This window comes from Leopardus geoffroyi, chromosome A2, assembly GCF_018350155.1.
Source record: "Leopardus geoffroyi isolate Oge1 chromosome A2, O.geoffroyi_Oge1_pat1.0, whole genome shotgun sequence".
NCBI lineage: Eukaryota > Metazoa > Chordata > Mammalia > Carnivora > Felidae > Leopardus > Leopardus geoffroyi.
The window spans coordinates 2,338,342-2,366,341 of NC_059331.1; the positions used below are offsets into that span (position 1 = coordinate 2,338,342).

General features: G+C 59.8%; 1 protein-coding gene and 1 pseudogene across 3 annotated transcripts; both read right to left on the bottom strand.

The window, feature by feature from the left end:
- Positions 1-12,022: 12,022 nt before the first annotated feature.
- On the bottom strand, positions 12,023-20,686 carry TLE5 (TLE family member 5, transcriptional modulator). 3 transcript variants are annotated; one of them, XM_045491417.1, is made up of 7 exons: positions 20,436-20,686; positions 19,215-19,312; positions 16,822-16,885; positions 15,438-15,482; positions 14,760-14,822; positions 13,271-13,345; positions 12,023-13,188 (listed from the first exon to the last, which is right to left on the bottom strand). In XM_045491417.1, exons 1-7 carry the CDS (start codon positions 20,460-20,462, stop codon positions 12,967-12,969), a joined length of 594 nt encoding a protein of 197 aa, XP_045347373.1. In that variant the 5' UTR covers positions 20,463-20,686; the 3' UTR covers positions 12,023-12,966. The 3 variants fall into 3 exon arrangements, with proteins under 3 accessions (XP_045347373.1, XP_045347374.1, XP_045347375.1); XM_045491418.1 differs by having other exon boundaries at positions 12,023-13,185; positions 20,436-20,591; XM_045491419.1 differs by lacking the exon at positions 13,271-13,345 and having other exon boundaries at positions 20,436-20,619.
- Positions 20,687-26,968: 6,282 nt separating this feature from the next.
- LOC123607766 lies at positions 26,969-27,067 on the bottom strand (annotated as a pseudogene).
- Positions 27,068-28,000: the final 933 nt, after the last annotated feature.

Sequence of the window (28,000 nt, forward strand, 5' to 3'; positions counted from 1 at the left end):
AGGGTGGGGAGAGGAACAGAGATCCTGAGGATAAGGATTTGACTGTGTGTGTGTGTGTGTGTGTGTGTGTGTGTGTGTGTGTGTGTGTTGGAGTATTCAATGGCTCCCTATTGTCCTCACAATAAAACCCAAACTCCTCCCTCTTCCCAGGGCCAGAGGGACGTTCAGGCCCTTCGCTGTTTTCCCAGCTGACCAGACAGGGGCCTGCCTCCGGGCTTTCGCACTTACCGTTCCCTCTGCCTGGAATGCTTCCCACCATTTAAATCTCAGCTCGCGTGTCACCTCCTAAGAAGACCCCCTTCCAGCTGCCCATTCAAGTGGTGGTGTTCACGCCTCCCGTCTTGTGATCCTCCAACACTGTGCCCTGTTCTGGATCCTTCTGGGCCCCAGCACGGTTTGTTTTGTTCTGTTTTGACAGGATCACGATGAGGCTGTGTGGGGACAGAGCCTATCCCTTGCAGAGCCAGGCACACAGTAAGTGCTCAATAAATGAATAGAACAGGCCGGGCAGTGCATCCAGAAACAGAAACAGAGCATCCAGCTAAAGCCAGAGATCCGCTGGCCACACTCCTGCTGGGAACTTGTAACAAACAAGAGTTCCGCCATCCTGTGGTGCCAGGAACTCCAGGTTCTGGGGGGTCTGTGAAGTCCTGTGTCCAAAACCTTTCCAGGAAGTGTCGTGCCTCCCCTGGATGTCCCCCGGGCGCTAGATGTAGCATTCCCCCCGCCCGCCCGCCATGCCTCACCCTGCCAGGCCCCACAGTCCATCCTGCTCCCCCAACACAGAGCTTCAACCCAGCCCCTTCTCTCCCCTCCGCCACGGCACCCCCCTCCGGCCTCCTCACCCCTCCCATCTGAGCTCAAGCCACCTACCTCCCCCCCATGCGAGTGGATTTCACGCTTGTCACCTTTTGTGAGTCTGGCCCTCCCTCACTTCAGACCTTCTCATGGCTCCCCATTGCCCTCGGGACAAATCCCCAGGTCCTCAGGCTAGCATCCGATGCCCTGCACACATCCCCCCATCCAGGTTGCACCTCCTGTCCACTGATTCACACACTCTCTCTGCTCCGGCCACACCAGTCCCAGTACCTACTCGGTGTTCTCTCCCACCGCTGGGCTTTTGCTTGTGTTGTTACCTCTTCCCGGAATTCACTCCTGCTCCTTTTCTGCCTGGAGAAAATCCCCATCTTCCAGGCCCAGCCCCAAAGCATCTCCTGCAGGCAACCCCTCCATTACACACACTGAACTCAGGCTGTTCAGGGAGGGATTTGTTCTAGAACCCATCCTCCTAACGGAAGACGCCGGGGTCCTAGGGAGGGCCGGGGAGGCAGGGGGTGGGGGGCAGAGTCAAGCACTCACTCCTGGGCCCACCTAGTTAGTGTCATGACAGAGGGAGCATCTGGAGGGACCAGGGCCTCTGCCTGGTGAGTCCAGAGGAGGCTTCCTGGAGGAGGGGACCTTTACCCACCAGGCTTTAGATGTTTCTACCAGGCACAGGCCACAAGGGAGGGTAAATACAGATTTGTGGATTGCCTGAGAAGCCACGAGACCACACACACACACACACACACACACACACACACACACACACGCTATGGTGTATATGATCTGCCAGGAAGGAAGAGACATTCTGCTCTGAGCAGCAGCTGTGAGAATTTGGGAAGACTTAGCTGAGAGCAACCTGTGAGACGGGAGACCCTCAGGCAGCCCATGACTCCATAACTCGCTGAAATGTCACATCCAGCCAGAGCAGGAGGCAGGGAAAGGACTCGCCAGGGGTGAGTTACAGTCTGGGCAGCCTAGCACAACCTTCCCACTACACCGAGAAGGCTGCGCCCCCAGCGAACTCTTGGGCCTTACAGGGCTTCTCGCCCCACCTCCCGAGGTCTCAGTTTCCCCATCTGCAGAATCCAGGGAGAAGCTGCAAAATGGGGGAAGGGACTTAGCTTCCGATCTCTCTCCTTCCACTTAGGAAAGCCCAGCCCCGGTTCCTGGCTGGGTTTTTATGATGTGGATTTTTTTTTTTTTTTTTTTAAAGGAAAAAGCTGAGAAGCAGCGCTGGGACCCGGGATTGCTCAGACCACCTTAAATCAGCCTCGCCGCCTCAGCTACTGTGGAAATTCCTTTCTCCGCGGTGGTTGGCTGGGTGTGCCAGCCAATCCTCCCGCGGCGCTCCCACATGGGTCCATGACATCACAATGGGCACTGGCCAATGGAAATCAAGAAACCCGCGACCAATGGCAGGAGGCTCTAGGATCGGCTGGGCCAATCGGAAGGCTGCCAGCGGGATATGGAGAGTGCGGGTCGCCCCCTCCCTTAGAGACGCTGAGAGCCTCGTGGACCCCAGAGCTCACCGGGAGTGGGGGTTGGGGGGGGATCCGGTCCGTTTAGTATCCGAAAATCCGGAGACGCCAGCCACCCCCTGAGCCTGGCGAGTCTCTCCTTAAAAGCAGGAGCCCCTCGTCCAACAAAGTGCCTTGAAAAAGCCCGGCCAGCTGGCGGGGCCGACTAGGCGCCTTTCGCCCTATTTCACAGATGGGTAAACCGAGGCAGACTTCAAATCGAGCTGGACACCTCCCACCTCCGGTCCCCGGGAAGAGCGGAGACTCTCAGCCGGGACTGGAGGCCCCTAGCACGACTCAGCTTTTGTTTCCAGGCCCCGCGGGGGGAGGAGGGGGGAGGAGAAGCCTACGTGTAGGCGGAGGGGAGGGACGTGCGCGTTTCCGTGCCTCAGTTTCCCTGAGCGCACACGGGAGAGGAGGCGGCAGCGGGGTTCTCGGAAAGACTACGATCCCCAGAAGCTCCCGCGCGGCGCCCGCCCGGGCTGTCAATCAAAGTAACGTGGGTCCCTCTCCCGGCCCGCGCTCCCCCGCCCGCCGCCTCTCTCCTGCCAGCTCCCGCTCCCTCCCCGCCGGCTCCGGGCCCGGCGCGGTATAATTACAGCCCATTGATCCGACCCGGGCCGGGAAAGCGGCTCCCTCGGGGAGGCCAAGCCTTTGGCTTCCGACTTCGCCAACCTCTGCCTACCGCCCCCGCCCCCAGCCGAGCTCCTGGGCCACCAGCCAGGCCTGTCCCCTCCTGAGGGCCAGGGCTCTCAGGTGACCTCGGAGCCTCTGTTCCTGCCAAGGTTGGCGGTGAGCCCCCCTCGGAAGAATCATACACGTTAACTTCCACCTGGGAACGTGGGGAGGCCTCCCCCTTGTTCTAGCGCCCCCCACCGTGACCTTAAGACTTGCGCGCCTCTCTCTGAGCCTCGGTTTGCTCACCTGTGTTGGGAGATAGTTGGGCAAGACTTGTTCGGGAAACCAGGGTGCTGGCTCTCTGCTGTCCCGTGTGTGAGCAGCCAGGCCGGGCCATGATGGGGACTCAAGGAGGGGTTCCCGAGATTGGGAAATGGGGCGTGTGGGAGGCCCACAGAGCAGAGCACTCTCGGCCCCCCCCCCGCAGTCAGGGCTGAGATGGACTGTGGGTGGGGGCAGAGACAGAGCCAGGAGTGAGGTCCCTGCTTGGGAAGTTGGGAAGGCTTCCTGGATGTCAGATGGGGGTGTGTAAGCTGGGGTTCTGCAGAATGCATAGGAGTTGCCTCATTTGAGCAGTGCATGTATATCACCGTAACCCAAAGTAGACTCAGAGGAAAACTGGGGCAGTCTTCCCCTGGGATTGAGGAGTCAGGAGCTCTGACTCCACACCTCTGTGGGTGGACCTCTGACCTTGCCCAGGCCGTGGAGTGGGGGAAGGTGGACACACTCATGGGCTAAAATGGCCCTCTGCCTGCTCTCACAAGGGTCTGAGAAGTCAATAGGTTCTGAGCAATGGGAGTCGGGGACTGGGCGTCCAGTGTCGGGACGCACTAGGATTGGCTGAAGGCTCCCAACCCCAGCTGCTGCCTCTGAAAGAACTGGGCAGCTCCAGAAAGAAAAGAAGGGGCCTCAGGGAGTCCAGGATGGCCCCTGCTCAGTGGGTCTCCTCACCTGGAAACCGAGGTGGGTGACAGAATCTTCTAATCCACTAACACACACGCTCCCTTCCCCCTACATTTTTGATGATGCATTAAAATGGCTCAGCCGGTAGAGCCTTCAACTCTTGATCCCTGGGTCCTGAGTTCGAGCCCCGTCTCGGGCGTAGAGATTTGCTTTTAAAAAATGTGATCAGATCCCATCCTTCCCTCTGCTTAAAAATCTTCCAGAGCTCCCCCTCACCCTCAGAATAAAATCCAAATTCCCACCTGTGTCTACATGGGCTGACCCCTGTCCTCTCCTGCCCTCGCCTCCTCCCTCTCTCCCCATCACTCTCACTTCCCTCCAGCTTCTCAGCCCTCTTGGTTGTTACCTCTAACAGACCAGGTAAGGTCCTGCCCCAGGACCTTTGCATGCACTGTTTCCTTTGCCTGGATCACGGCTGACCCTTCTCTCCCTTCCAGTCTTGGATGGAACATCACGTCCTAGCGAGGCCTGGTCCGGCCAGCCTGGCTACAACAGCCCTCAACCTCCCTACTCGGTCAGCCCCTCTCATTTTATTTCCTTCGGTAAAGTCTCATCCCTCTCTGGACACTGATTATTCTACCGTCGGCCCAGGCCCAACACAGTGCCTGCCCCTTATATTTGCTGGGAGGACGAAGAGGCAAGCCTAGGGAGGGGCAGAACCCCTTCCAGGTCACCCAGTATTCATATTCGGGGCAGGGATCCAGAGTCCCTGACCTCCTGCCCATTGCTAACCTAGCCTGCAGGGGTCAGTGGCCACCTGAGGTCACGCCTCCCTTGGAGGCCCGGGTTCCAATCTGACTTTGCTGCTGTGCCACCGTGATTCTGTAAACTGAGAGGAACAATAGGACCTTCCTTGTGTCGTCATAGGATCAAACAGCTGGATGGGGAGGCTGGCTTTGCCTGTCCTGTGAGCGTGTGCAGGGGGGAAGCAGGGCGGGACCTGGCCCAAAAAGGCAACCTCTATTTGGGGCTCTCCTGGTCCCAGACCCCACACCACACGCAGGGGCCCTCCATCCCAAGTCTGGGCCTCACCCTCTACACCCCCCACCCCCGCTCCCGGCATCTCCGCGAACCCCGCCTCCATCCCTACTCTTGGGGGGCTCCTGCTGGACCCCAGATTCGCCCACTCCCCAGCAGGCATCGCACAGACGTGTGTGGAACATACTGTGTGACCCAACCGGAAGCTTACTCTCCCAGCTTCAGGTTTGCTGGGAGCCCTTTCTCCCCGGGCCTCAGTTTGCTCATCTTGAAAAGGGGGTGAGCCAGCCCTTGAATATGGTATCTCTTGCCCTTATTACAGGGCCAGCTGGATTATTCCCTTTACTTTGTGCAGAACCTGCCACAGAATAGCAGTCCTCCTGCCTCTGGGCTTTTGCCCTCTTGGTTCCCTAGGCCTGCAGCCCCTCCCCCTCCATCTCCCTCCCCTCCTCCCCCCCACAGGCTCCTGCCATCCAAGTCTCAGCTGAGATGTCACCTCCACAGAGAGAGGCCTCTGTCATTCTCCGTCTCCAGCCCCTGTTGGATCTTTCTTTGGAGCATTTGGTCTGTGAAATCATCTTATTTTCTTATTTGCTGGTTTATTATCTGTCTTCCTAGGCGCTGTGGGCTCCACCACGGTCAAGAGCAGCTCTGTCCTGGGTCCCTGGGCACCCACCCCAGGGTCTATTACACAGCAGGCGTCCAATAAGTGCCGGTGACCAGTGGGTCTGGCTGCAGGGCAGGGTGGAGTGGAAGCGGCCAGGCCCAGAGACGCCTAGGGACCTGTGCGTGGTCACACAGCGTCAAGCTCACTCAGGGTGGGCGCTCAGCGGCTGCCGTTCAGGGGTCCGGGGGGGCCATCCCCGCCCCGCGTCCCAGGTCGGCCAGACCGTGTGCCATGTAGCCCGCCGCCCAGGCCGGGAAACCCACCATTAACCGCGCGGGCCGGGCCTGCACGTTACCCAACAGGCCCGGTCAGGCCCAGCAGGGCACCGGGAGCGCGGGCCCCGCCCCTCCTCGGGGCCGGGATCGGGAAGCGGGGAGGGGAGGAAAAGGGAGGAGGGGAGTGGGGCGCGGGGAGGAGGAAACGCTGGGGACCCGGGGAGGAGGCGGAGGGTGGGCAGGAGGGGAAGGGTGAAGGGGACGGAGGAGGGAGGGGCGGGGGTGGGGGGCAGGGGAGAGGGGGGTGGGAGGGGGCGGGAGGGTCAGGGGCGGGGGAGGGGCGGGCTTCCAGGCCTGGCTGGCGCCCAGCGTCCGGGCCCTGGGGCCGGAGTGGGTGGGAGAGGCTTGTGCCGAGAGGCGGTGGGTGGGGGGTGGGCATCCAGGGCGGGGGCGGCTGCGGGGGCGGGGGTGGCGGGGAGGGGGCACAGAGCGGGGACACGTGGGGAGAGTAGGAAGGAGAGACAGACAGGGAGGAGAGGGAGAGCTAGAAAGACCTTGAAGGACGGTGGGGGGCGGGGCGGGTGAGGGAGAGAGACCCGGAGAGACAGAGGATCTGGGACACCCAGAGACAAGGGCGGAGACACACGGAAGGGCAAGACTGCGACAGCCCGCGAGACCGTCGGGGGGGGAGTCCTCGGCGGGCAGGGCCCCATGGTGCCTGGGCTCCCTCCCGCCGCGTCTAAGGTCAGAACGCGTCTAAACGCGACGCGAGCCTCTGTCTCCCCTCCAGCCTGGCCCCTCCTCCGCTCTAACACCTGCCGTGGCTCCCAGGCTGGCAGGCGGGGTCCGGAGGGGCTGGCTCGTGCGCCGCCATGTCGCCCGCTCGCTCGATCTTCCCCGGAACACCGACCGCGAGCCAGACACAATGCTAAGCCTTGGAGATGCAGTAGTGACCACATCAGACCGAATGCTTTTGTCACAGACTCAGAGTGGGGGTCGGGGTGGGGGAAGGGAGAACAAGGGAGTATCTGTTGCCTTAAGTTGTGCATTGTGATTGATAAAGCCAGCAGAAGAGGGGGTGTTGATGGCAGTCCCCGGCTCTGGGGACAGTGTGTTCCAGGCCAGGGAAAGGCCCTCAGGTGGTGTCAGAAAGAGGCCAGGAGCGCTTAGGGTGAAGGCCTGCACAAAGTCCCTCCCACTCCCCCCTCACCCTTGCCTCCTGCCCTGCCCGCCACTCCCACCCTGGAAGCCCTGCTCTCCAGCACTGGTTCCAGAAGCTTCCTCTTTCCCTTAAACAAAATGCCTAAGACCCTGGACCCTGTAGCTTGGACCTTCCTGCATCAGAACCCAGGTTCCTGGGTGTGTGCTCTTGGGCAAGTCACTGCCTCCGTTTCTTTATCTAATGGTCCTTCCTTCACAGGTATTTTCAAGAATTAACTGGGAGACGGGCGCCTGGCTGGCTCTGTGGGAAGGGCATGTGACTCGTGCTGTCTGGGTCGTGGGTTCGAGCCCCACATGAGGCATAGAGATTACAAAAATAAATAAATAACTAATAAACTTAAAAAAAAAAAAAATTAGGGGCGCCTGGGTGGCTCAGTCGGTTGAGTGTCCGACTTCGGCTCAGGTCATGATCTCGCGGTCCGTGAGTTCGAGACCCGTGTCGGGCTCTGTGCTGACAGCTCGGGGACTGGAGCCTGTTTCGGATTCTGTGTCTCCCTCTCTCTCTGCCCCTCCCCCGTTCATGCTCTGTCTCTCTCTGTCTCAAAAATAAATAAACGTTAAAAAAAAAATTAAAAAAAAAAAAGGAATTAACAGACATGTAGTCAAAACCCTCAGCCAAGGCTGGGGCCTTAATAGATGTTCAAATCATAGCTGTTTATGATTTCTGTTATCCTGATGACTAGCTTTGGCTTCCTGATTATTTCTGGTTGCTCCTAGTGGGGCCAAGAGCTCCTTTACCTGAGGTCGGGTGACCTTCTGAGGCGCTGCCTTGTTTTGTGGCCTTGACAATCTGGTGTCCGTCTTTGGGCCACAGTTCTGTTGTCTGCGAAATGGGCAGCGTGACATTTCCGGGTCCCAGACTCCACCAGCACTGTTTGTCCCCCAAGACTGCATCCAAGTCCAAGTTGCTGATGCCCAGAGGACTCAGGAAGGAGGAAGGCTGCAGGTGCGCCTGGCCGGCCGGACTGTGGCCATTTCGTGGATCACGTGGGGAGTTCCAGCTCAAACCAGGAGCCGGAGGAAGAGGGCTGGCTTTCTGAGCCACTGGGGTGCTCTCAGGCTTAGGAGTCGGCGGAGGCACAGAAGGGGTGTTTGGGGACAGGGGCTGGGTTCGGCTCAGGCCACAGGGGCCTGGGGGAATTCTCCAACACTGAGGACATTAGCACATTCGAGGACAGAGTAGGGGGGCGGCTCACACCCCTGATGCGCACATCCCCCTGCTAAAAATGATCATAGAAGGGGAGGGGCTTTTAAGAAGAAGGGACCCCCCCCAAAAAAGGGATGGGGTCTGAGAGGGGGTTGGGTGGTCAGAAATGGCTGGGTTCATCCCGTCTGCACGGCTCCCCTCTCCTCCAGTCCTGTGCCCAAGGGCTGAGGGCATTGCCCCCTCTCCTCCTCTCCCTGGGCCCCTCCCTCTCAGCCTTCCCCCTTCCTGCTGTGTTCCTCCCCATCCTCCTCCAACTCCCCCTCCTCTTTCCCTAACCCCTCCCCGGCTGGGCTCTTCCCTCCATTCGCTCCCCCTCCTCCTGTCCTCCCCTCCCTTCTCCACCCCTCCCTTCTCTCCCCCACCCCCTCCCTCCACCCCTCCCTTGTCTTCCTTCCCCCTCCCTAGACCCCTCCTCTCCCCCTCCCCTGCACTCTCCCCACCGCCCCCTCCTCCTCCTCTCCTCACTGCTTTCCCTGTCCCCCTCCCCTGCACTCTCCCCTCCGCCCCCTCCGCCCCCTCCTCCCGCCTCATTAGGCGCGGCCGCGGCGCGGGGCCCATTAGCGGATCAATTAGCCGAGGTCGCCGGCGGCGCGGTCGTTAAGCGCGGGAGGCCGCGGTGGGGAGGGGGCACTGGAGGCGGCCCCTCCGCCCGCGGCCGCTCTGGCACCCCCCCCCCCCCCCCGGACCTTCTTGTCAGCCTGCTCCACCGGGGGCTCCCAGATCCAACAGATCCAAGCCCCGCAGGTGGGATTGGGCGGGGGTGCTCCGAGGCCCAAAGGGAAGCCCCCGAGGTCCCAGATCCTCCGTGGCTGGGCAGGGCGTCCCCTTCTCCGGAGGAGACCCCTGTTTTGGGGGTGTCGGATTTGTGCCCCCCCCCCCCCTCCACGAAGCCCTTCATCTGCCAGCAACATCAGTAATAACACCAGCTGACAGCTTGTGAGCCCTTGCAGGCTTCCTGCTAATTCTCGGGAACAGTTTCCCAGAAACAGATCAGACAAGTGACTTCACTTGCCTCAAATCACTAGTTAGGGTCTGAGACGGCTACAAACCCAGGTCTGCCCTCAGCAAACTGCTAACATTTATTGAGCTGCTTCTATGTGCAAATTAGAAAAAAAAAATTTTTTTTTTGCAGCCAACACTCCCCATCCCTTCTCTGCCCGGCTCTCCGTCAACACACGCGCTGACACATTTTGTGTTTTCCTGGTTATCTGTCTGTTCCAGCCAGAGGACAGGAATTTATGTCTTCTGTGGCCCTGGGGCTCACAGTAGGTCTCAATGAAGGAATGAAAAGGAACGTGCCAGGCTGTGCCGTAAGCATTTCCACGGATTAAATAGTATGACCTTCGTAACAAGGAGTAGTATTGAGATTATATCCATTTTACAGACAAGGAAACCAAGGTCCAGAGGGGAGAAGCCACTTGTCTAGATGGCCCAGCTCTGAGAGGAAGAGCCAGGATTTATTTATTTTTATTTTCTTAAATGTTTGTTTATTTTTGAGACAGAGAGAGACGGAGCATGAACAGGGAGGGGCAGAGAGAGAGGGAGACACAGAATCCGAAGCAGGCTCCAGGCTCCGAGCTGTCGGCACAGAGCCCGACGCGGGGCTCGAACCCACGGACCTCTAGATCGTGATCTGAGCCGAAGTCGGGTGCTCAACCGACTGAGCCACCCAGGCACCCCTGAAGAGCCAGGATTTAAATTGAGGCTAGAGACCATATGCCTGGAACCACCATGTGACATTTTTTTTTTTTTTCAACGTTTATTTATTTTTGGGACAGAGAGAGACAGAGCATGAACGGGGGAGGGGCAGAGAGGGAGGGAGACCAGAACCGGAAACAGGCTCCAGGCTCTGAGCCATCAGCCCAGAGCCCGACGCGGGGCTCGAACTCACGGACTGTGAGATCGTGACCTGGCTGAAGTCGGATGCCTAACCGACTGCGCCACCCAGGCGCCCCCACCATGTGACATATTAATGGCTCCTGTTGTTCTCTGCAGGACCTGGGTGGAGGGGCCTGAGAGGACTTAAGAAACATGTCATCCAGGGACCTGGGGACACCCGGGTGGCTCAGTCGGTTAAGCCTCTGACTTCGGTTCAAGTCATGATCTCACGGTTTGTGGGTTCGAGCCCCACGTCAGGTTCTGTGCTGACAGCTCGGAGCCTGGAACCTGCTTCGGATTCTGTCTCCCTCTCTCTCTGCCCCTCCCCTGCTCGACTTGCGCTTTGTCTCTCTCCGTCTCTCAAAAATGAATAAACGTTAAAAAAAAAAAAAAAAAAGAGAGAGAACACTGTTCCAGACAGACGGAACAACATGTGCAAAGGCCTCTAGGCAAGGAATGGCGAGATGTTTCAAGCTGGTTGCCGCCTGCGGAAGAGGGATGATTGGAGGGGTGGGGAGCAGATCCAGCTGCCACGGAGGCCACAAATCTATTTTTTATGATTTTTTTTAATATTGTGAAATGTAACACACAAAAGGGTGCACAGGCTGTGAAGTGAACAAATTGATGAATTATTACGAAGTGAACACCCTCATGTAATCAGCAGGCAAGTTGAGAAGTGAAACACGACCGGCCCCATTAGAAGCCCCCCGTGCCCCTCGCCCTCTGCCAAGGGTAACCCCACTTGGGCAGGATTTTGTTCTTCATATAAATGGAATCACTCAGTACTCATGCCTTTTTTTTTTTTTTAATGCTTATTTATTTATGTTGAGAGAGAGCGCGCACGCACAAGGAGGGGAGGGTCAGAGAGAGAGGGAGAGAATTCCAAGCAGGTTCCGCGATGTCACTGTGGAGTCCCAGGCAGGGCTCGATCTTAGGAACCGTGAGATCATGACGTGAGCTGAACCGGGAGTCAGTGACTTAACCAACTGAGCCACCCAGGTGCCCGAGTTTGGGGTTTTAACCCGAGAATAAACGTTAGGCGGGGAGTGACCCCATCACACTGGCGTTTTTAGAGGTGCTCTGGCTGCAGTGGGTGGAGGGGCGCCTGGGTGGCTCGGTCCCTGTCCCCACTCCTCTGTCTCCTCTTTGCTCAGGGACATGAGCCATTTCTTGTGCGGTGAGCAGCCCGCCTTCCCCTCTGCCCTTGGTCCCCCATGGGAACCCACTGGATGGGGGGCAGGTGAGAATTTCTTGGACTCGAAAAGTCCCTGGGTGCCCAGGTCCCTGAGGGTGGGAATTCTACGCCCCAGCCCTCCTTGGCTGCCCCGCCCAGCCGCACCCTTAGCTTCTCCCCACATCCTGGGTGGGCAGCCTGAGGGCCTCTTGGCCCAAGCGCCAGATGCACTCTGGGAACCTCCTTTCCTTCTGGCTCCCCCAGGTGGTCCCGCTCAGGGGGTGGCTCGAGGACCTTCAAGAGGTCCTGGCACGGTCACGTTCAGCTGGGGGCCTGTGTTCTCAGCTCTGGAAAAAGGGTCTTCGTGTGGGCCGTGGCAATTGATCCCGGCAGTCTGGAAATCTGTCTCTAAGGGAAAAGAATGCCACTCAGGAGCCCTGTGGCCTGGTGATCAGAAACCAGCTCCATTAAGCCTCCGGCACCGGGGCGTGGCTGTGTGACTTCGTTCCTCCAGCCCACCCTCTCTGGCCTATGCACCAAGTTCTGCAGACAGACTTACACCGACAAGCCGGACTCACCCGGGACTCTCGCTAACCCGTCCCCCATGAGGAGGGAGCTCAGACGTGAGGGAACCCCCTCCTCCCCTGGGAAGGGGGGCACCGCGGCAGCCCACAACACAGAGGCAGGAACAAGGCGACCAACCTTCTCACATCTTTATTTGAAAGGCACAGCTAAGCCCACCCTCGACACAGCATTGTCACTTCTCCGCAGCGATCAGACGACTGAGCACAACAAAAGCTGACAGTCTAAAAGGCTATATACAGACACAGGTGTGGGTGTTGCTTGTTTTTTTTTTTTTTAAACATTTTTGTCTTTTTTTTTTTTTTTCCCCCGTAATATCCCTTTTCTTAAAAGACAAGCTAGTATACTGGAAAAAGGAAAAAAATAAAATAAAAACCAAGACAACTTGAGTACCCTCATCTTTATTCGGGAAGGGGAGAAAGGGAATTCTGGGACGCCCGCCCCCCCCTCCCCCTGCTCCTGGCTAAGCTCACTCTCCCCGCCCCCTCTCCTGCGGGGCGAGGGGCGAGGACAGGTGGGCGTGGGCTCCGGAACGGGCAGAGGAGGTGAGGGAGGGGGGAGGACGGGAGGGGGGGGGTGCCCAGGGCAGGAAGGGGCAGCTAGCGTGTTGTCTGCATGCAGTGCCGGGGTGAGAGGCTGGGGGGCGCGCCCTGAGGGGCCCTGCGGGCGGACGTCAGGTGCACGCATGTGCGGACGGGGAAGTGCAGGGGTGCGGGGCTTCTGGAGGCTTTGCTCTCCTCTGACCTGGCTTCCCGTTTGCGCCTCCAGGCCTCAGCTTGCCTCCGGTGTGGAAAGAGCATGAGCAAGGTAGTCACCCACTCAGGCTGCAGGGGTGGGGGGTGGAGGAGGAGGTGGAGGAGGAGGAGGAGGAAGGAGGCCGGGGGTGTGAGCGAAGCTAGGGGCGGCACACAGGCAGGGCTAGGGCCCCAGCAGGCGGCTACCATAAATACTACCGAGTTCGGCCAATCCCGAGCTATACTGTGTCTTGCGCTAAACGTTCCTCTCTCTTCCGTGGTCTGTCTCCCCTCTGTCCCCCCCACCCTCCCCATCCCGGCCGCCCACTAATCCGACTTCTCGCCGTCATCCTCCTGGTGGGTGTCACCGTCGTGCCCGTTCTTGTCTTCCTTGGAGAGGTGGGCCTGGGAGCCCAGCGCGGACAGCGAGAGGAGGCCGGTGCCCGCGCTGACGGCCGGCAGCGAAGGCGGCTGCAGCCCCACGGGCAGCGGGGTCAGAGGCAGGGCCAGGGCCTGCAGCTGGGACAGCTGATGGGCTTGGAGCTGCTGCTGCAGGGCAGAAGGAGGGGAGCATTAGCTGCCGGGCCCACCTGCCCTCCCACCTGCCCGCCCACCCGAGACCCGGACGTACTCGGATGATGGAGTTCAGCTCAGGAGCCGTGACCTGCTTAGCTCTCTCGATGGCTCCCAAGACCTGCTGTTGGTGCTGGAAAGGGGAATGGGGGGGGGGGCAGAGAGGAGCCAGCTGCTGCACCCTGACCTCAGGTGGGGCTCTGGGGCACAGAGCCCAAGAGAAGCCACTCTCCCATCCAGGCTATTAGCGCCATGCACCGTCCCCCCCACCCCCCATGGCTTTCGACCCCACCAGAAGAGCCCTCTCCATCCCCTTCTGTTTACCAAGCCTCAGCCAGTGCCAAACAATACTTAAGAAAACAACATTGGGTGAGTCTGAGCGACACCCTGGATCTGCCGCCTACAAAGAGATAGATGCACAGTGCACAACGTGGCCAACTGTACAGGCAAGTCTGGAGCCTAAGATCTTGCAGATTGCGGTCGACCATCCGCTAATCCAAGCTCCTCTCCTTCCATAGCTGAGGAAGGCCCGGTGGATTCTGGCGGTGCTGGAGTAGGAGTCTAGGTTCAGCGCAACCCCTCCCCAGAGCAACCTGCCCCCTCCACACCCCAGCACTCCCTGAACGTCCATCTCCTCTGCCATCAGATGCCAGAATCTGCCAATGTCTCTTTCTGCCTTGCCTACCAGGAAGCTCCCGTCATGAAAGGAAAGCCCAAGTCTAGGTCCTCCAGGCCCCCAAGAACCCCTTTCTCTGGGGTTTTCACAGTGTCCTTCTGGAACTGTCCCTGGGCACGCAGGTTCCCCAAGGGCCCCAAGATCGTCTGGGCTTAAAGAGGAAATGAATTATCGACAGCAAAACCTGGCAGGGCAGGAATGGCAGGGGCGGGGAATGTGGAGCGGGTCTCACACCAAGAGTCTTAAAATCTCAAAAAGCAGAAGTGAGAGCCCGGTGCCTGGTTCCCCAGGGCGCGTGCGTGTGTCCACGTGTCCACCTGTGGGTCTCTGCGTGGCTGCACGTACGTGCATCTGCGTGCACACGTGCACGTGTGTGCCTCGTGTACCTGGGTGTTGCGTCTGTGCACGTCTGCGTGCACGTCTGCAGACGTGTGCTGAGTGCCCTCCCCGTACACACACACACACACACACGCACACACACGCTTCTGGTGTTGTGGCCTGAGGTGGCCTGCGGGGCCTGGCAGACAAACCTCAGGAAGGTCCGAGGCAGAGGCAGGACAGGCAAGAACAACTCTTGGGCATATCTGACATTTTCACCAGTGAAATGACTCACTCAAGCTGGGAATTCTGCAGCAGGGTGAGGCCCCTCCTGCCACTGCCCTGCATCCCCGGGGGGGGTTTCTCCAGCCTGGGGATTCTTCCGCACAGGCCAGGCTGGGGTCTGGGAGGTCCAGAGAGGGGAGGTGTGTGGTCGGGGCAGCCGGCTCCGCGCTGCCTGAGGGCTGCAGCGGGGAGGGCCTGGGGCAAGTCCACGGTCTGTCTACCTCCTCCTCCCAGCAGCCCCTGGGGGGGGGGGTGGAGGGTCACTCACCTCTTGGGAAAGGTAGGGTAGGACCTGGGCACAAATCCCATTCAGCCTCTTGACGATTTCAGCCTGGAACGCACGGAGGGTTCAGTCCAGGGCAGGCGGCGGGGGCAGGTGCAGACCGGCCCCAGGAGGCCCGCGAGGTTCTAGCTAAGAGGCCAGCTCGGCCCAGGGTCAGATCAACACCTCAAGCCCATGGGTACCCAACCAGCGGTAGAGGTGGGATCTGAGGCTGGCTCCCGGCCCTGCCGCTGACAGTGAAGACACAGGACCAGGCTCGGGGGGCCGGGTGGCCCTGAGATGATGGCCGGCGCCTGGTAAGGAGTGGCTGCTTGTAGGGGAGGGGTGGCCAGCATCATCGTTTTTATGACACCCCTCAGCTGGCCTCCTCAGGGCACGGATGGCCAAAGCCAGGCTGCAGGGTGAGGGGCAATCTGGGGGTCCATGGTGCACGGGCACGTTACCCTCCCCCACTATTGTAAAGGGGGGGTCGACGGGGCAGGGGGGTGGTAGGTTGGGGGAAAGTTTCTGCCCCTCCCCCTCAGGGAGCTAAACCTCCCAGGGGGGGCCCAGGAAAGAGCAGGCAGAGGGCTTGGAAGTAACAGTATGAAGGACAGACTTGGTTCATAGCCAAGGGGCCGGGCCCACCTGCCTGGGGGTGCTCAAGGGGGGCGGGGGGCGTACCTGCTTGTGCATCTCGATGTTCAAGCCGTAGGACATCTCGTAGTACTATTGGGAGGGGGAGAGAGAGAGAGAGAAATGGGGGGTGGGCAAAGGATGGGGGGCTCCAGCGACAGAGATGGGGGAGTGACAGAGAGACAGGGCAGGAGGCAGCCAGATGAGAGTGTGAAGGCAGGAGAGAGGAGAGGCATGCAGGAGGCACCCAGACCCGGAGCAGGGGCCCAGGCCCCTGGGGGAGGGGGGGGGCTTCAGGGCCCCAGCCCGGCCTGGCTCCCCTGGGTCCTGGAATAATTATCCAGCCCCTCTCCAGCACACAAACATTCCAGGGCTCCTAATCTTTTATGTGTCTTGTCGGCGGGTGGCCCCAGACTCCCGGGAAGTCTGCCTTCCTGGGTATAAATAATCAGGATAAACAAAGCCTGCTGGGTCTGGCTCTGGGGTCAGGAGCCCCCCTCCTCACGTCCCAGATCTGACCCTGCCCCCTCCCCTCCCCTCAAGTCCCTCATGGCTCCCCATCATCCCTGGGGGTGGGGCAGGGGAAGCCAAGTTCATTCCCAGGACATTGCAGTTTCTCCTCCGCTCAGAAAGCTCCTACTCATTCTTCAAGACCCGAGCCGCAATGCCCTGTTCTCCGTGCAGCCTTCCTTAGGCAGTGTGCCCCTCTCTGGAACCGTCCCCCCCGCCCCCCTGCCCCCCTGCCAGTCCTGGGTCCCTCTCTCCGCCCCAGCCCCATCCCTCTGGGGCCAGGAGGGTAAGTATCTGGCTCTGCCTCCCCTGTCGCCTGGGAGAGCCGGGCTCTGGGCTGGACCAACGCAGGGGTTTTTGATGTAGAAATTGCCACCTGGTGGGTGTGGATCCCGGCAAGTGATTCTGGCAGCGTGCATAGGCGGGGTCTCAGATGTCAGGCGAAGAATGCAGTGTCACCCCCTCCCTCCCTGGGACCTCAAAGGATGTCAGCTTCCTGCCCGCCCCCCCCCCCCCCCCCCCCCCCCCCCCCCCCGCAGTCCTCCTTCTGAAGCCCGGGCCAGGAGGGGTTAAACGCTGGGATGCCCAAACTGTGGGGGCAGGGAGGGATCCGGCTGCTCCCCCACGTCAGTTCCTGGCTTTGGCTTTCACAGCAGCGGCCTCCTCTGCTGCCAAGGACAGCCGGGGGACCTGGCAGGCCCAGGCTGCAACCCGGTGGTTTGGCACCTCGGCCACCGCCTGGGCCGGCGGCCAGGCCGGCAAGGCGGACTCAGCCAGGCCCCGGGGGCCGGCTGAATGGAGAGCAGACCCCGAATCCTCCTACATCCCGCAGGAGGCGGCCAGGGTCAGGCAGCTGCCAGGGGCGGAGGAGGGTCTGGGGTCCCCCCACCAGCCCCCGCCCACCCACCCGGGGCCAGCTTACCATCACGTAATGACGCTGCATCTCTGATTTTTCACTGGCCAGCTTGTCACATTCGAGCTTCAGGCTGAAACAGAACAAGGAGGGAAGGGCCAGGGGCCGGGCTGAGGTCCCCCCTACCACCGTGCAGGGGAGCCCAGGGCTTCGGTGGGGGCAGAACGACGCGCCCCTCTGTGGAGATGGGGCAGGGGGTTGGTTGCCTCGGGCTCCCGGACTGTAAGCCGAGGATCAAGAAATCAGCCTTGGAGATACGGCTGCAGAGAAAGTCGCGGGTAACCACCCGGGTTACAAACACCCTGACCCCAGGTCCGCCAGGGACTCAGAGAAATTTCTCCCCGTCCAGAAACTCGATGAAATCCGTGATATTAGCGTCGACCCTCGTGCCACGGATGACGCAACAGACGCCCAGAGAGGCTGAGTAAGTGGACCAAGGTCACACAGCCCGAAAGCTGGCTACAGAGGCCACAGTCCCAACCACTGGGGAAAACGATCCAGCCAGGGAGGAAGGAATAGAAACCACAAAAGGGCAGAGAGGGTGCAGGGCTGGCTGGCTGGCAGGGAGCTGGGTTGGACTCACCAAGGAATCTCCAAGGGGACCGGCCAGGCCCCTCTTACAAGCCTGGATTTCACTAGGGGATTCAAGTTCCACTTTTGGGCAACAGAGGTGGTGAGCCCCTGGCCTCTTTCAGGGATGAGCTTAGAGCATTTCTCCAAGCCCACTTGCCGCCAGCCCTACCGAGGAGGGCAGAGAAAGAGGCAGAAAGCAGACGGCCGACTCGAGCCAGGCAGGCTGGACTCAAAGTTCGGCCCTGCCGCTTTGACGCCGTGTGACCCTCTACCTCTCTGGGCCTTGGTCTCTGCATCTATTAAATGCCAACCTCCCAGGGTGGGGTGGGGAGAATGAAACCGATTAAGACAAGGAAAGCTTCTAGAACAACGCATGTTGGTCTTGTGGGGCCTAGCGTCTCCCTCCACCAAACTGACTGCCTTGTCCATCCAGGTTCAGAGACAGGCCACAGTCTGTGACGCGAGGGGCCCCGTGAGTTTGTTTTCTCTCATTTCCTTTAAGAACACTATTTGTTGACATTAAAAAAAAAAAAAATCAGGCACTTCCACTGCAAACTCTGAATTTCTGGCCCTTCTTGGAGATCTGGTAAATCCCGTGTGTACCCCCAACATGGTAGGACCCCTCATTGTAGGGAGAGAGACCCAGGTCCAGTGGATGGAGATCCCAAAGTTCAGAGAGGGGCATCTGGATTACCTGAGGTCACACAGCACTGTGACCGTACTGTGACCTCCAGTCTATGGGACTGGACCAGGCCCAGTACTCCTGGGCACGGGCCAGGCAGGGAGGGAAGGACCCCCTGGGGGTGGGGGGGCTCATAAAAGCCAGACCTGCCAAGCCAAGCCCCTAAACTCTCCACATCAGGGGATGGAACAAAGTTCAACTGCCTGTGCCTCAGTTTCCTCATCTGCAAAATAGGCCCAGCGACAGGACACTGGGGGAAGATTAAACAAGAGGATGCAGGTTGAGTATTTACCACATGGGGAGCGTGGAAAGCACCCTCAAAAGGTGAGATGTTTGTAAATCTCTCTATCTCACTATTTCCCTTTCTCCTGGAAGAAAATCCAGGAAGCTTCTTAGATCGCTTTTGTGTGGGTAAACGGAGGTCCAGCGAGGGCCCGAGGCCCCGCTGGGGTTCGTGACCAAGGACCCCCTTCTGATTCCCAGGCAAAGCCCCACACTCGGGAGCACAGCCTTGAGGGCTCGCATTCTTCAACCCAGGGACTGGGTGCAAATGTCTCTGTGCCACTTCCTTGCTGGGCATCCCCAGAAAATCTCTTAACTTCTCTGGGCTTAAACCTGTTTAAGTGGAAGGCTGAAGATAGTTACCAGTCCCTTCCCCTTAGATCCCGCACTTGGCAAGCCCTTCACAACGTTAGAAGATTAAATTCTGGAGGAAGAACCACCTTGGAGCGTCAGGACCCCAGGAACTCTTTCTCCAAAACTAAGAGACAGAGATCTCCTGTGGGGTGGGGTGGTGGAGGGTCCATCCCCCAACTTCTTGGGAGGTCTTCTATCCAATGGGGGTGGGGGTGGGGGTGGGGGGGTGGGGAGAGAGGTTCTGAAGCCACGCAGGTTGCCGCGCGGCTCTGGGCACATAATTTCACTTTTTGTGCCTCCGTCTACTTACCTGCGAAATGGGCTGTTTTGAAGTCTAGGGGAGTTTAATATTGGAAAAGTGTTCACGACAGCGCCTACCACGTGAAAGGACACTCTCTACCTACATTTTTTCAAGTCTACGTATCCAGTAGGGGCCGCAACCTCCCCTCTAGGGGTGTCCACCATTCCCCCCCCCCCCCCGCCCCTGCAGGGCCCCTGGCCCCCAGCTCACCTGTGATACTGAGCCTGCAGCAGCTGAAACTCATCCTTGATGCGGTCGCAGGAGTCCGAGGTGGTGAATTTGAGTTGCTGGGGTAGGTGAGAGGAGCCCTGTGGGGAGGGGGCGGCCCGGGTCAGGGCCGGGAGGGGCGGGGCGACCCCCGAGGCAGCGGCCGGCCCGGCGGCGCAGCTGCAGCGCGCCCCCCCCCCCCTCGCCCCACTTCCCGGGCTCGTGTTTACAGCCCCTGGCGCGGCCCCCGCCCTCGCTTCCTGCCCCCGCCTCTCCCGGGGAAGGCGAGGGGGTGGGTGCGCCCGAGCCGCCTCGTTCCCCGCCACCCCCAGGCTGTGGGGGTGCGTTTTAAGGTCCGCCCTTGGTGGGGGGCAGCGTGCGCCCTCTACCGCCCCTCCACAGCGCCGGAGGGGGGGTGCACATCCGAGAGAGCCCCAACTGCCTCTGCGATGGGGGGAGAACGTGTCCTGGAGTGCCCCTCCCCAAGTTGGTGGGGGAGCAAGGCCTCCCCGCAAAGTCCCCTTGGGGAAGGGGCCTCTCCCAGCGCCCGAAATCACCCGGCGGGGGGCCCTCCACCCCAGATTCCCAGCACCCTTCCTCCCGGCTGCGCTCTTCCGGGAGGGGTGCGCCTCGGATCTCCCCCCACTCCTAGGCCCCAAAAGCAGCCCCGGTGTTAGAGGTGCCCGGTGGGGCTCCCGGGGAGCCCCAGGCCCGAGGCCAAGGCCGCCCCAAGGCCCTGCCTGCCTGGCGGGGGGCGGGGGGGGGGGAGCGGGAAGCATGCCTCAGGGGCTGGGGGAGGGGGGAATCCGGGCCGCGAGCTGGAGGGGACCGGGCCTGGGAACTGGGGGTGGAGGGGGGGATCTGGGCTGGGAGCTGGGAGAGGGACCGGGACCTACGGGGGGTGGGGGGGAGCCCGGGGGCTGGCGGCGATGGGGGCGGGGGAGTAGCGCTGGGCCGGGAGCTGTTGGGGACCCGGCCCAGGAGTTGGAGGGGGGGGGAGGCGCCGAGCCGCGAGCCGGAGCGGAGGGGGGGGGGAACGGCCCGGCTGGGAACTGGGGTGCCAGGCGCCGACCTGGGGGAGGTGCGCGCGGCCCGGACCGGAGTGGGTGGGCGGGGGGGGGGGGATGGCCCGGCTGAGAACTGGGGGTTCCAGGCGCGGACCTAGGGGGATGCCGGGCCCGGACCCGGGGGTGGGGGGGCGCCGGGCCGGCGGGCCCCGCTTACCGAATGCCTGCTTTGTGGAAACATCATGTCAGTCGCGGCGGGGGGCGCGGGCTGCGCCCCGGCTGTGCGCCCCGGCTCGGGCGGCTCGGGGCGCCGGGCGGCCGCGCCTTTGTCCCGGCGCCGATCGGCAGCTCCCGGGGCCGCCGCCGCCGCCTCCCGCGCCCGGCCTCGCCCGCTTCCTGCGCCCCCTCCCCGCGCGCCCGGCCCCGGCGCGCCCCGGGCCCCGCTTCCTGCGCGCCCGGCGCCCCTCCCCGCCCCTCCCCGCCGCCCGCCTCCCCGCACGCCCGGCCGCCGCTCCTATTGTCTAATGGCGGCGACGCCGGCAGTGGCCGCGGCCTCGGCTGCGCGGAGGCTCCGGCTCCACCTGCTGCCGCCGCCGCCGCCGCCGCCGCTGCTGCTTCCCGGGCCCCGTGCGCGCCGCCGAGGGGGGCGCGCGCCCGGGGAGGCCTGCGGATCCCCACCCAGCCCGCCTCCCCGGCCGGCCGGCGCGGTGACCTTGGGCCCGGCGCGCCCCGCCCCGGGCCGCGGCCCCTCCCGGCGGGGTGGCCCTGGCCGCCGCCGCCGCCGGGCCTCGGTTTCCCCATCTGGCGGAGAAAGGGCCCGGCCGCCCCCATCTAAACCGCCGGCTCTGTCATGGCGCGACCTGGACGCGTGCCAGGGACGTGCTCTGTAACCTTGGCTCACTGACTGTTTTCTCTCCGAGCCTCGGTTTCCTCTTCTGTAGAAAGGCCGCGGTGATCCCGCCGACCTCATGGGAGCCATTCCTTCGGCGCACGTTTATTGAGCGCCTACTGTGTGCCAGGCCCTGCTCCGAGACCCGGGGTTAGGGGGGGTGGCGGGGCACGAAGTCCCGGCCCTGGTGGCGATGACATGAGACAGAAGAGCGCGCGAGCCAGAATCCCTGGCACGTCGGTAGGTGGTAAGGGCTAATGGAGCAAATGAAGCAGCAGCGGGGAGGGCCAGGAAGGTGCGATTTGCAAACAGGGGAAGGTCAGAGAGGCCTCCTTAACCACAGAGAGGACCTGAAGGTGAGAGAGGGGAGCCGGCAGGGATGGAGGCTGGCAGCTTACTCAAGGAGGCAGGAATAACAAGTGCAAAGGCCCTGAGGCAGCGGGCGAGCCTGGTACTGAGAAGCAGGGCAGGGAGGCAGGGCAGGCAACTTCATGCATTCACACAGGGGCCCTGCACCCAGAAGGGCCTGCGCTTGGGCTCGTGACCTGCTGTTGTGGCCTGGAAATTCCTCATCGTTTTCGAACGAGGGGGTCTCACGGTGTTGTTCTATAGTTGGGCCATGCAAATTCTGTAGCTGGTGCCAGGGGCACTCCAGATGGCGCAGGGCCTTGGAGGCTGCTGGGAGGCGTTGGGCTTTTACTCCAAGGGAGGCAGGGAGGCTGCAGCCCTGGCCCCATCAGGGCCGGCCTAACTGGGATTTTGATAGGATCTCACTTGCTGTGGAGAACAGGCCCCAAAGAAGCGAGTGAAATAATGCCCAACTCATCCGGCAAGTGCTGAATACAGGCTCGTAATCACCACCATCACTCCCATCATCAACTCTGCAGCTCGCCTCTGGTTATTTGGTACTTTTTTGGGCCTTGGGTTTTCCCAGTGTGTAAAATGGAGACTCAGGATCCCAGACACCTTTCCGGGGCAGATGAAAAGGCCAGACCAGTATGAGATGAAAAAGCAAAACGTGCGGCCTCTTCCTGCCCTCCCCCAAAGCCCTTCGCGATAAAAACAATACTTTAATACGACATCTTTGAAAATAAAAATTAATGCCAAAAATATTCACGATGAGCAGAATGTCAGTGCGTTCAATAAAGACAGCATCCGATGGGGCCAGAGGTGACTTAGGAAGACGTGGGTCCCCCTAGTCCCGATGCTGTGAGAAAAAAGGAACAAACGTTTGGAAAGCTTCTTCCACATTCCTGTCAGGTTCTGGAATCCGTGGACCCCACAAATGCAATCAGAGTCCCCGATGGGGGCGGCCTATAGAATTTTCAGGCGGAGCATGATGAAAATGCAGGCCTCTTGCTGAAAAATGATTAGGAATTTAGGCATTTCAGGATGTCGACAACAGAGCATTAAGCCGAGTGCCGGGTCCCATGGGACGACATGAGCCACACGCCAGGCGCCCTTTCCCTTGGGAAGCCCCCTGGGGCTGAGCCTGCTCTGGGTAGGCACATCCCAATACTCGGGCATTTGGGGACCCAACACTCCCATTTTAGCAGACCCCAGATGTGGCTGGCAGGGTCAGAGCTGGATGCAGAGACCCCAAGTCCGGTGGGGTCAGGGCTGGGCCTTCCAGCAGGTGGAGAGGCCCAGAATTGTGTCCCAGACCATGAACAAAAACCAACTGATCCACCTGTCTATGTTTTTCACTATGTACCAGGCTCTGCTTAAAGCACTTTGACCTTAGGTACCATGACATTGGAAAGATGGGGAAATGAAGGCACCAAGAGGTTAAGGTCACCTGATCACAATCACCCAGCGAGACGATGGCAGGGCCAGGATGTGAAGCCAAGTACCCGGGCCTTTAACCACTGTGCAGTCACTGCCTCTCCGGGTGGGACGTGGAGGCGGGGCACGGTGGCATAGGCCGGAGGGGGCCCAGGAGGCTTGAGGAAGCAGAACCCCACATTCTGGACTGAGGGGTAGGCCTTTTACCCAGAGGGCACCAGGGAGCCATGGGGGACGGGCTGGGCTGGGCCCTGCGCGGAGGAGTAGCAGGTGCGGGAAAGGCAGGGAGAGTGTTCAGGACGGAACAGTCTGGAGGGATTGGGGCTTCCGAGGGTCTTACAATGGGGGGCATCCTCCGGTCCCACCCATCCCCGCCTCTGCACCGGCATCCTGGTGTTTCCTCTGCTCCAGGGTGGGGGGGGCCACATCTGGGGGGGGGGCAGGTCGGAGCAGGGATCTATCTGTCTCATGGATCCAACCGTCGGAGACCAGCCTCTCAGCCTGCTTACAAATGAGCGCCGGGCCCCGCGGCCTCCGGGGCAGAGCCAGGCACTGGCTGGTGCATGATGGATGGGCTGCGGGGCCATTAATCACAGGCGGGGGAGGAAACAGGTGGCCACCGCGGGCTCGGCCCTGGACCTCCCTCCGGTAGGGCTGGTGGAGCTGGGGCCTCCGCTGCCCAGCTCCGGGTTTGAGCCCTTGGCCCGCCCTAACCTGGCTACGTGACTTGGGACAGTGTGACTTTCCTACTTTGCACCCCCCCCCCCCCCCCCCCCCCCCCCCACGGAGCTGGTATTCATTCACTCCCTCAGTAAGTATCTACTGCACCTACCTTGGGCCGGGTGGGATTCTAAGTGGAGGTTTATGGCGCTGACGGCGGGGGGAAGATGGAAATCCCTCCCCTTGCAGAGCTAATAGGCTTTAAAAACTTGGCTCAAGCCCTGCGTTTCCTCTGCCCATAGCCCCCCAGAGCTCCCATCTCCCTGGGGTAAAAGCCGAGTCCTCCCCACGGCCCCCAAGGCCCTGCTCGAACCGTAGCATCCCCGACCTGCCCTGCCCTCCGCCCTCTCTCCCCCTCACTCCCTCTGCTCCGGCCACACGGGCCCCAACACACCCGGCCCGGTCCTGCCCCCGGACCTTTGCACGGGCAACTTCCTCTGCCTGGGATACTCATCCCCAAATGCCACTTTGGCTCATTCTTTCCTTTCTTTGCAGCCTTGGCTTAAAGGTCACCTTCTCAATGAGGCCTCATTGTGACTTCCCTATTTAATTCTGGCAGGGCTGGGACTAGGACAAGTGCACTTTTGAGTGAGGCACTTTCTTCAGGCATAAAATTTAAGGGGGCACCAAAAATCTCAGTCTACACGCTAAACACTATTTTCATGCAACCAATTTTTTTTTTTTTTTTTTTTTTTATTGTGGTAAAAGATACGTAAAATTTACCACGGGAGACGTTTCATCCATTCGCCACGTTGTACAATGATCACCTTTAGTTCCGGAACCTTCTGTCACTTCAAAAAAAGAAGCCCTGTGCCCATCAGCAGTCACTCCCCATCCCCATGCCTCAGCCCCCTGTCCCCACGAACCCCCTTCCTGGCCGTGGATGAGACTGTTCTGGACGTTTCACACACGTGGACTCCCGCCCCGTGTGGCCTCTCGTGTCTGGTTCCCTCCCTGGGCGTCCTGTGTTCGGGGTTCGTCCTCGGGGTGGCGGGTGCGGGCGCCTCACTCCTGTTTGTGGCCGAGGGCCACGTCCCTGCCTGGACACACCACGTGCTTGCAGCCGTGTGTCCACTGATGGACCGTCGGGGTGATTCCACTTTCTGGCTCTCGTCATTCCTGGTGTTGTGCACGCTTGTGCGTGAGTCTTCACGTGGATGACTAATTTCCTTTCTCTCGGATGGATCCCCAGAAGTGGAACTGCTGGGTCACCATGGCAATTCTACGTTTCATTTCCGAGGAGCCGCTCAACTGTTTCCCCCGCGGCGCTGCCCCATGTCACGGTCCCCTCCCCCCAGCGTCCCTCCCCGCCAGCCGTGCGCGAGGCTGTCGATTTCTCCACGTCGCTGCCAACACTCGCTGTTGTCCCTTTTGGAAAAAAGAAAACTCAATAACCATTCTGGTGGGTGAAAAGCGGCGTCTCGATGCAGTTTTGATTTGCATAAGGCAATATTTGAACAAACCGAAATTAAGGAAAAACTTTCCGGGACGGGCAACATTTCGAAATTTTCGTAAGAACGGGATCCAGTCCTGCACCCTCGGCCTAAGTGCTGGACAAATGGTGAATGGATGAATGAACAAAGCAACGAACGGATGGACGGACGGGTTGGAAGGATCCCCCCCAAGACACACCCGGAAAAGCACTTTGTACCCGGTGCTGGCACAGGCCACCTGGATTCAAGGTGCTTGGTCTGCTGGGATCCTCCGATTGGCCGGGCTTGGATCACATGACATGCGCTGGCTGGCACGCCTTCTCTGGCCTTTTCTTTCCCTCCAGGAAAAACAAACCGACGCTGAAATCAGTCTGTATTGTATCACCCCGCTTTATTATTATTTTAAGCGGCGCGTATGGCGCTGAAAAGATCACGTTGAGCTATGGCCGTCTGTGTTGTCCTTCAGCCCCGTCCTATCTTATTTTCCGTGGTGTCCCAGCACAGAGCTGGGGCCTGGGGTCCGGCAAAAAGTATTTTAGGTATTTCTGGAATGAACGAATGGCGTGCTAATTATTTCCTCCATGTTGCAGGTGAGGCTCTGGAAGGCGGGGACAGGTTCTGTGACTTACGTATCTGCCTTCTTCATCCCCGGAGCTCAGCCACTCCACAAGCATTTAGTAGGCGCCCCCTGTGTGTGTCTGACCCCGGTCTATCTACATCCTAGGGCTGCAGTGACCCACTCAGACCCTGACCTCACAGTCCAGCAGGGGAGCGAGACGCAAATTAAGTAACAAACACAGATAGGCTGTTATGATCCACGAGTGACCTCACTGGGCCCAGCTTCACAAATGTACCCAGAATCAAGTGGTCCCCGAATTTGTCCCCCATTCAGGAGCCTCCTGAGGCGGCCCTGTGTCATTTGAAATGGCCGTCCCCCTCTCTGAGCCTTCTGTCTGGCCCCACCAGACCATCCAAGCCCACCTGTCCTCCAGGCCCCGCTCCTGGTCTCAGCTGTCTCTCCGGGGAGCCTGGTTCCTTTGGAACGGGAGTGATATTTGGGATCCAAGAACAGGCTGCCGGGATGTGTTCAGACTTCTGGGATTTGCTGTTCCCAGACCCTTCCAGTGAGCGAAACACACACACACACACACACACACACACACACACACACACTCACGTGTGTGCATCTAAATCTATAATCTGTCAATCTATTGATTGACATCCATTGAGCTTATGTATTATCTACTGTGTGTTTCTGCATCATCTATCCAGCTGTCTATCTTGTTATCTATGATCTATTGGTCGTCTGTCTCTCGGCTGTGTATCTGTCTTACCTCTCAGCTGTCTCTCTTGGGCACTGTGAGTCCCCCTGACCCCTCCGATCCCATTCCGGCATCCCAGGATTTATTCCTTCCCTCTTCCCATAGTTTATCTCCTTCTCCAGCAGGGGAACCAGGTTCAGGGGGAGAGTTTTGTTTTGTTTTGCTTTTTTTTTTTTTTTTTTAATTTTTTTTTTCAACGTTTATTTATTTGTGGGACAGAGAGAGACAGAGCATGAACGGGGGAGGGGCAGAGAGAGAGGGAGACACAGAATCGGAAACAGGCTCCAGGCTCTGAGCCATCAGCCCAGAGCCCGACGCGGGGCTCGAACCCACAAACCGCGAGATCATGACCTGAGCCCAAGCCCAAGCCCAAGTCCATGACCTGGACCCAGCCCAGTCCAACTGCGCCACCCAGGCGCCCCTCCCTAATACCCTTATTACTTCCTTTTTCTTTGTACAAAATAACTAGGATTTTATTGTGAGATTCCCATAGGTGGAAAACGAAATTGAATATTTATGCCGTCCCTTTCATTGTACTATGTATTTCAATTGCCTGTTTACTGAAAAATAAAGGAACCTATAACTTTTGGCTTAAATTTGTAAGAATCTGGAACATTGCATGTCTTTGTGTGCTGTCCTTGTACAGGGGCCGAATCTTCTCTGTATCGTCCCAACTTAAGTGTATATGCTGAGGAAGCGAGTGCCCTAATGTAGTGTCCATGAGACCCAAAGTGCTCCCCGTGGCCCCCAAGGCCTAGCATGACCTGCCCCGTCCCCTCCCTGACCTCCCCTCCTCCCTCTCTCCCCCTCGTTTGGTCTGCTCCAGCTCGGTTCCTCCAACACGCCAGACCCAGTCCTGCCCCAGGGCCTTTGCACAGGCTGTGCCCCCTGCCTGGGAGGCTCTCCCTCCGGAACTCTCCTGGCCCATCCCTTCCTGCAGGTCTCAGCTCAGGAATCACTCCCTCACACAGGTGGCCTTGGGCCTCCCTAAAATAGCCCTATGTCCATTCCCTCACCTTTCCCCGTTTTTCTTTATAGGGACGCCTCTGCCTTTATATTTTCCTTTATGTGTTTATTGTCCCCACTAGAAAGTCGGCTCCACAAGGCCGGGATGTAGGCTCTTACTCCCTGCACAGAGCTTGCCACACAGTAGGTGCTCAGGAAATCCTACTCGCTGTGAAGGCGAAGGTCGTTTTCCTCAGGACTGCGCTGCCCAGGCAAAGCAGGATGCAGCTTGGTCAGCCCGGGGCTGCCGTAACCAGACAGCACACGGTTGGGCCGCTTATGAACCATAACCACTATTTCTCACGGTTCCGAGGATGGGAAGTCCAAGATCAAGGTGCTGGCAGATGAGGTCTGGTGGAGAGCTCTCTCCCTGGCTTGCAAACAGCTGCTGGCCGGCTGTGTCCTCCGGGGATGGGGGCGGGGGGTGGGGGGCGCTTTCCCTCCAGGCCTGCAGCTCCCCTTATCACAAGGCCACCAAGCGCTCTCAGATCGGGCCCTCACTCACCCGATTACCTCCTCCAAGCCCCATCTCCAGATGCAACCACACTGGGGTCAGGGCCGCCCTACAGGAACTGGGGGGGACACGATTCGGCCCACGGTATAGTTCTACTGGAACACATGGCCTGTT